General features: G+C 52.4%; 2 protein-coding genes across 2 annotated transcripts; both read right to left on the bottom strand.

The window, feature by feature from the left end:
* Positions 1–471, bottom strand: LOC129783524 (urocortin-3-like). The gene has a single exon (XM_055793473.1). It carries the CDS (start codon positions 469–471, stop codon positions 1–3), a length of 471 nt encoding a protein of 156 aa, XP_055649448.1.
* Positions 472–4,138: 3,667 nt separating this feature from the next.
* On the bottom strand, positions 4,139–6,541 carry LOC129783546 (tubulin alpha-3 chain-like). Its single transcript, XM_055793497.1, has 3 exons — positions 6,349–6,541; positions 6,004–6,152; positions 4,139–5,166 (listed from the first exon to the last, which is right to left on the bottom strand). Exons 1-3 carry the CDS (start codon positions 6,524–6,526, stop codon positions 4,186–4,188), a joined length of 1,308 nt encoding a protein of 435 aa, XP_055649472.1. The 5' UTR covers positions 6,527–6,541; the 3' UTR covers positions 4,139–4,185.
* Between the last annotated feature and the right edge of the window lie 956 nt (positions 6,542–7,497).

Genomic DNA, 7,497 nt, shown 5'->3' with positions numbered 1-7,497 from the left:
TCACTTCCGCCACCCGATTTGGGCCATGAGGTGAGCATTGGCGGCGGCCTTTGCCCGCAGGTTCTTGGCTTTGGCGATGTTGAAGAGAACGTTCATGATGTTGGTGGGGACGTCGAGGGAGAGGGTGACCTTGGTGCGGCGGTCGCTCTTGGCCCGGTTTTGGTACGTCTTCCCCTTTACCTGTGCCTGGGAGACATATTTGTAATGGCCTTCACCTGGGAACGTCCTTTTCCCCATCTCTTCATCCACCGCATCCTCCCCCACCTCCTCATCTGACACCTCCTCTGGCGATGGCAAGTCGAAACTGCGCTTGTCCAAGATGGTGTTTTCTTCTGGGCGGCTCTTCTGGGCTTCAGCAAGGGCCGCATTAAGGCAGCTGAAGATAGAGGCGGCGCTGTAGAGGTGGAGAGCTTGGCCAGTCTCGGCAGCACAGAGGAGGGCAAGGAGGAGCAGCAGCCTGGTGTGGGCCATTGTGGTGGCCTGCCCAATGGGAGAGAGTGAGGGGAGGGCAGAGATGGGCATGAGCATCCTGCCGGGCCCAGGATAGAGCACCATTGTCTCCCCATCCTCCCACATCCCATAGACCTGGGTCCCTCTCCCAGATTCTGCACTCTTGGTTTCACCTCCCAGGTCTCCCCCATCCCCTCTAATGGTTAGGACAGGTGGGTGGGAATCAGTTGTCCTGGGGCCTCCTCCTCCAAGGTGCAATCCCCCAGCCCTTGGTTTTGGGGTGCTGGGTGGGAGGTGGAATGTCCAAAATGCTTTGCAAAGCTGCAGTCTCCATGAAGGAAAGGATTTGGCCATCCATTTGCTGAAGCACCAGTGCCTGCTGCAGGAGAGATGGTTTCTACTGTGGGTACCTCCTTGCCTGGAGGAATCTCATTGCAGCCTCCCTGCAGCCCTCTCTACCTTGCTAACTCCTCCATGGAGTAACTGTGGGTACCACCAGGTGCTGTAAAGGTGGGTTTTCCTTTCAGCTCCTCTCTGGTCAGTCTGAAGCCACCAGAGATGTTTCTGTGCTCTTTGAAACCAGAACTTGCCCTTCCACCTGTTCACAAAACTCTTTCTGAAAAGGGCATGAAGAGTGGGGGACAGTCAGCCCCAGTGCTGGAGGTGTGATCTGCCACCAGTCCACTGTGATGGCCCCATGTCCCTTCTCCAGCCCTGACCCTGGGTGCTCCAGGGCTGCCTGTTACCCCATGGCTCCATGCCCAGGACCCCCCTCCACCCTGCGTTCAGGATGGGCTGCCCCATCTGATGGCCCATCTAGGGTGCAGTCCCCCTGTGGACAGCCCTGCCTGGGGACCTGGGGCCACCTCCAAAATAACATCATAGCAGCGTCACTCCCTGCTTGAAAGACAGTCATTTCTGGGCCTTGAGGGGGACTGAAAACCTTGGGATAACCCTCCTGCTCCACAAAACCTCCCCATCTCTGAGTCCTGTCTCTCCCAGTAGCGACCCATTGCCCTGTATACCCACCCGACCATTCAAAAAGACCACCGAAAAGGCCACAGGGGATCTCATGGTGAGGGTCTTTGCCCCTGTCGAGGTCAGAAAAGTGTCCCTGGGGCCAGCCCTGAGGGCACATGGCCCCTCCAAGCGCCTGGAGGTGTGCTGGCATTCCCGATCTTCAGACCCCACCTTGTGGCAAGGGCACCGCATGGCAAGCCCTGGCCAGGGGACAGTCCCCGGGGGTGCAGGGCCCTGCCTGGGGCTGGGGTTTCATCACTGATTTGGGGTCACGAACTGCTAATTTATTTCCCATGGGGACAGGAGTGTGGAGGTGTCAGGGAGGCTGGGGAAGCCCGTGGGAAGTTCTTTCAGAGCAGGATGGCTCCCTTGGGTCTCCATGGATGTCTGTGTCTTTGGGGATGGAGTATGTGCATCTTCTGGGTATGGAGGCTGTGCACCACTGCATAAGGGGCTGCTGGGTGGGGGAGATGTCCTCAGACCCATCAAAATCAAGTCAAATCACTTGCCCTAGGAGTTGTCACCCTGGACCTGCTCTTCTTCCCCCTGAGCCGCGGTCCCTGAAACTGCTGTCACTTTAACTGTCCATCACCGTCCTGTGGAGGGGGAGACTGGGACAGGTTTATCCCCTTAACCCTGCCCTTTGCAGTCCCTCAGAGGGGGAGAATGGGGCAGGTCGTACAGGCAGGATTTGAAGGACCTGTTTAATTTCCACTCCTTTGCCTCGCATGCCCCTGCACAAAACCCCACAGAGACACACACACACACACACACACCCCCAGGCAACAGCCACCCCCTTAACTCTGCCCTGTGTCCAGAAGAGAGACAGAGGACATGCAGCAGCCATGGCACGACCCAGGCAGCACGGGGGAGGAAACCTTTCCCCAGGCACACAGCCCCCATGCAAGAGCAATTCAGGGCCCAAACCTCTCCTTCCTTCAGCCCCAGTTCAGACATGTAAACACTGGGACTTAGTTTTTTGCTTGCAAAAGCTTAACAGGATGAAGATCTTTCTCCTACCCCAAAACCTCCCCCTTTGCAGCTGCGTTTCAGCCTCAGAAGGAACAGTCCCCCTCACAAAAAAAAAAAAAAAAAAAGAAAATCCTGGCAGCCCCTGCTAGCAGGGTGGGTGGCATGAATTTAGAGGCTGCTAAATTTCTCACCCTTGTCTACAACCCCTGCTCTCCCTGGGACCCTGGTCCTGAGCTGCTGGGTGGAGAGGCAGAATATCTTCAAAAGGCCTTGCAGAGCCCTCAGGATCATGACCCTCCCCAAGAGCAGTGGGCCATACCTAACATTTTCACTGAGGTAATTTCATAGCAGCGAGTTGAGCACAGAGGAGGCTTCAGCCCAACAGTAGATGGGAGGACCCATCTACTGTCTATTCATGCTCCCAGCACCCTGGTTTTTTAGGCTAACTGCAGCTAACAATGAGCTCTGGGCTCTTTCCACCTCCCAATTATAGGAGGCAGCAACACATCTCCATCCTTCTAACCATCCCTGGCTGTACCTGCCAGTGCATCACTTTGGGAACATCTCCAGAATCACATCCCCATTAGGACAGAGGGCAGCTGTAGCTACAGGGTATGGAGGAGGTCTGGGGCAGAGGGAGACTGACTTCACTTTGAGACAGAACCCAGCATTAAAATGAGGAGTGGGTATACAACAAACAAATATGGTGTATAACTCCATGCAGCATGGAGCCAGCCATTCTCCTACCCCACAGGCTTATGAACACTCCTTCTCTATATCTTATCAGAGGCTTTTCATGGCTTTTCCTCCTGAGCCACTCCATCACATTGGCCTGGCACACCTCCTCAGGGCAAACTCCAACCCCAGGTGCACAGGACTGAGCTCATGCTTGCACCAACCCCTGAGCAAGACCCCAGTCTACAGCTACAGCACTGCTCCACCAGCCAGTACTTGCTCGGGCAACAAACAGGCTTTACCAAAGATGGTGAGGTAAAGCCCCACCAGAAAAGTACTTTTTGCCCAGGTGCCACTCCCTGTAATGGCACTGGTCAAACTGGGGGTTCCCTGTTCTCCCAGACATGCTTCCTCCGAGCTGCTCTTGGTGGCAAGAAGAACAGCATCCAGCTCCAGACAGACAAGTCCCTGCAGGATATAAGACACTTGCCTCACAGCAATAATTATTGTTGATGATCCTTACAGATGACCTGCCCAGAGCACACTCTTATCAGCATTTGCTGTTCTCCCCAGGACAACATCCACACAGAAGGGACCACCCCACAGAATAAATCTTCATTAAGTCCAAAGAACTCAGAGAAAGAAAATCTTTATTCAAATAAAAAAAAAAAAAGACAGTTGCATAGAAGTATACAGGTGCATTTCTAATTAAAAGGTGCTTTTACAGTAAAAGCTAGAGCAAGAGTTTGCCATTTTAGCCAAAGCAGGCAGCTTGCAACATTCCCCTGGATTAGAAATCCAGATCCTCTGCCTAGGCAGGATGCGTCCCCAACACTAAGTCAGGCACCTATTCAGCTTCACTCATCAATAAACAGCAGTGTGATAAAGCTCAAGACACCCATGCTACAGAAGTGCACTATGAGAGCATAAACTATGCAAGCAGAAAAGGTATAATACGTCAAACAGTAGCATTGCTGTTCAGGACAACCCTTTAGCACCTCCAGGCACTCAGAACCAATTTAGCCTTATGACAGAGGACTGACTTCATTAAGAACAGACTGCAGTTCATTAATACTCATCCTCATCAGCCTCATCTTCTCCATCTGCAGAGTCCCTGCCAACCTCCTCATAATCCTTCTCCAGGGCAGCCAGGTCCTCTCTGGCCTCTGAAAACTCCCCCTCCTCCATGCCCTCCCCCACATACCAGTGCACAAAGGCTCGCTTGGCATACATCAGGTCAAACTTGTGGTCCAGACGGGCCCATGCCTCCGCAATGGCCGTGGTGTTGCTCAGCATGCACACAGCCCGCTGCACCTTGGCCAGGTCTCCCCCAGGCACCACCGTGGGAGGCTGGTAGTTGATACCCACCTTGAAGCCTGTGGGGCACCAGTCCACAAACTGGATCGACCGGCGTGTTTTAATGGCTGCAATGGCTGCATTCACATCCTTGGGCACCACGTCACCTCGGTACAGCAGGCAGCATGCCATGTACTTGCCACGGCGTGGGTCACACTTCACCATCTGGTTGGAGAACTCAAAGCAAGCATTGGTGATCTCCGGCACAGACAGCTGCTCATGGTAGGCTTTCTCCGCAGAGATGATGGGTGCATAGGTTGTGAGCGGGAAGTGTATCCGTGGGTAGGGCACCAGGTTGGTCTGAAACTCAGTCAGGTCAACATTCAGAGCACCATTGAATCTCAAGGAGGCAGTGACTGACGAGACTATCTGCCCAATCAGCCTGTTGAGGTTGGTGTAGGTGGGACGCTCAATGTCCAGGTTGCGGTTGCAGATGTCATAGATGGCTTCGTTGTCCACCATGAAGGAGCAGTCCGAGTGCTCCAGGGTAGTGTGGGTGGTGAGGATAGAGTTGTAGGGCTCCACCACTGCTGTGGAGACCTGTGGGGCTGGGTACACAGAGAACTCCAGCTTGGACTTCTTGCTGTACTCCACAGAGAGCCGTTCCATGAGAAGGGAGGTGAACCCAGAGCCTGTGCCTCCCCCAAAGCTATGGGAGACCAGGAATCCTTGGAGGCCACTGCACTGCTCAGTCTGGAGCACCAGGGAAAGAACCAGAAGGACCGAGTTAATGGAGTTATTGTGGTGTCCTTGGATTTAAGCTAAAGTTCTGTGTTTAACCATCAAGATCAAGTCTTTGGGCGTTTGTGGGTTTTGGTTTTTTTTTGGTTTGTTTTTTTTTTTTTTTTTTTTTTTACTGCTTACACACAACCCTCTCACTTCTAGAAGGTGGGATCTGTTAGACACAGCAAATTAAGCTGCTTTTACATTATCTTCTACTTTTGGAGGAAAGGAGGCCTGGCCTGAGGGAGTGACATATTAGGTCAGAGAGACTCACAATACTAACAGTCAAGAAGATTAGGAGAAGTCTGAAAGTCACTACAAGTTTCCACTTAAATCAAGTGTTATCACAGCACTTCTGAGGTCTGTGTGGGTGAAACCTTATGCTCCAGACACTATCACACTAGGGAAGAGAGGTCTAAGGGGAGCCACTATCCAGAAGCTGAGATGTGACATTGTTTGGGATAAGATTTTGGATCAGGATTGACACAGCAAACCCTACACACATTAGGGGAAAGCCCTCTTGCCTGGACAGTCAAGTCGCAGCTGCTTCTTTTCCTGCTTAAGCTGGGGGCATCTTGAGTCCCTGGTTTTCCCCTTAAGTCCCAAGCAGCAAGGCCTACACCCACAGGCATCCCATTGTGTTGCTCCAGGTCACAGTGGCATTTTCAAGCCAACCAAGATATGCTTGGTTTAGTCTCACCACTGCCTCCCTCTCTCCACTCCAGCCACCCAGCCCATTGCATCTCTTGACAGCCAGGGCAAAAGCAACCAGAGCGCTATGCAGACGACCCTCCACAAGGTTTTTACCATTTTACGAGCTCTGTCAACAACAGAGTCAATGATCTCCTTCCCAACGGTGTAGCGGCCCCGAGCATAGTTGTTGGCAGCATCTTCTTTGCCACTGATGAGCTGCTCTGGGTGGAAGAGCGTGCGGTAGATCCCAGTCCTGATCTCATCTGGAGGGGATTGAGATCTCATGAGTGTCACTAGCATAAGATCTGCTGTCTACCAAGTTACTTGCACTAATTTAGATGCAGTTTTACATGGTGAGGCTGCTAGCTTCCAAGAGTTTAGGTGGCCAACACCACACTTCAGGTACAGAGAAGTTATTGCCCCCACCGCCAAGAGTTTTGGAGACCTTCCATGACTTACCAATGACAGTAGACTCTAGGTCAACAAATATTGCCCTGGGTACATACTTCCCTGATCCTGTCTCACTGAAGAAGGTCCCAAAGGAAGAGTCTGCTTGCCCTGGGAATTCACTGGGGAAGAATCCATCTGGCTCAATCCCGTGCTCCAGGCAATATAATTCCCAACAGGAATTGCCCATCTGGACACCAGCCTGGCCAATATGGATAGAAATACACTCCCTCTGCACAGGAATGGGAGAGAAGAGAAGAGAAAGTTAGGAGTGTACACTGAGGAATTAGACTAAAGCGGGCACTTCTGAATGTCTTTATAGAGCATGTGGCTAACAACCTATGGACAAGAGGAACATTAACCCAGCTTGGTGGCAGCCAGGACACTTTCTCTGTAGCAGGCACCCGAGAGCTGCCGAACAACCCACAAATAAGCATTAGCACTTCAGAGAGATGCTGCAATCTCCCAGCAAGGCAGATGCAGAGAGCAGGGTGTTGTGGCAGGTCCCTCCGCATCCCAACACTCATATTGCTCAAGAGCCCTGTTACAAGAAGCAGGCCACCACGCCCAGCTGCTGAATCTACAGTACATGGTGGCTATCAGGTCCAACTGCTCATGGTTTCTTCTCTTTGCTTTGCTGATCCTGCCTTGGGGCAGGAGACAGGGCACAGACAGCCTTCCCAGGTACTGTATCTGGTGCTCTCAGCTGCAGAGGAGGGAATGATTCAGCCCAGCCAGCCTTAGGCAGCAGTGGGAACACTCCCACCATGCTCCTCCCAGGGAGGTACAGGCAGACTTCTCCCGGCTCAGACAGCAGCAGCAGCCCTCTGCTTCTCTCTGATGGGAGAAGCCAGTGCTGTTGAGCTTCAAGAACTGACTGTCAGAGTAGTTTCTCATCTCCATTTAGATTAGATACAGCTATGCAGGATCACTGATTAGAGACAGCTGGAGAGAATCCAAGCAAGAGAGCATTTCTTCATTACCTCCATACAAGACTAGTAATTGCCCCATAAAGCAACTGCTCTTGGCTTGGCTAGAGAGGAGTCCCTGTACAGAAAGTGTGGTTGTGCTGTTGAACTCCTTGACACAGGAGGCTGTGAAACCCAGGCTTTTGGGCTCAAAGAGACTGGACTAGAGACTTCTACTGAGGCTTACTAAGGG

The sequence above is a fragment of the Falco peregrinus genome, unplaced genomic scaffold (assembly GCF_023634155.1).
Source record: "Falco peregrinus isolate bFalPer1 unplaced genomic scaffold, bFalPer1.pri scaffold_51, whole genome shotgun sequence".
Classification (NCBI taxonomy): domain Eukaryota; kingdom Metazoa; phylum Chordata; class Aves; order Falconiformes; family Falconidae; genus Falco; species Falco peregrinus.
Note: the sequence above shows the minus strand (reverse complement) of the source record. Positions and strands in the feature narration are given on the sequence as shown.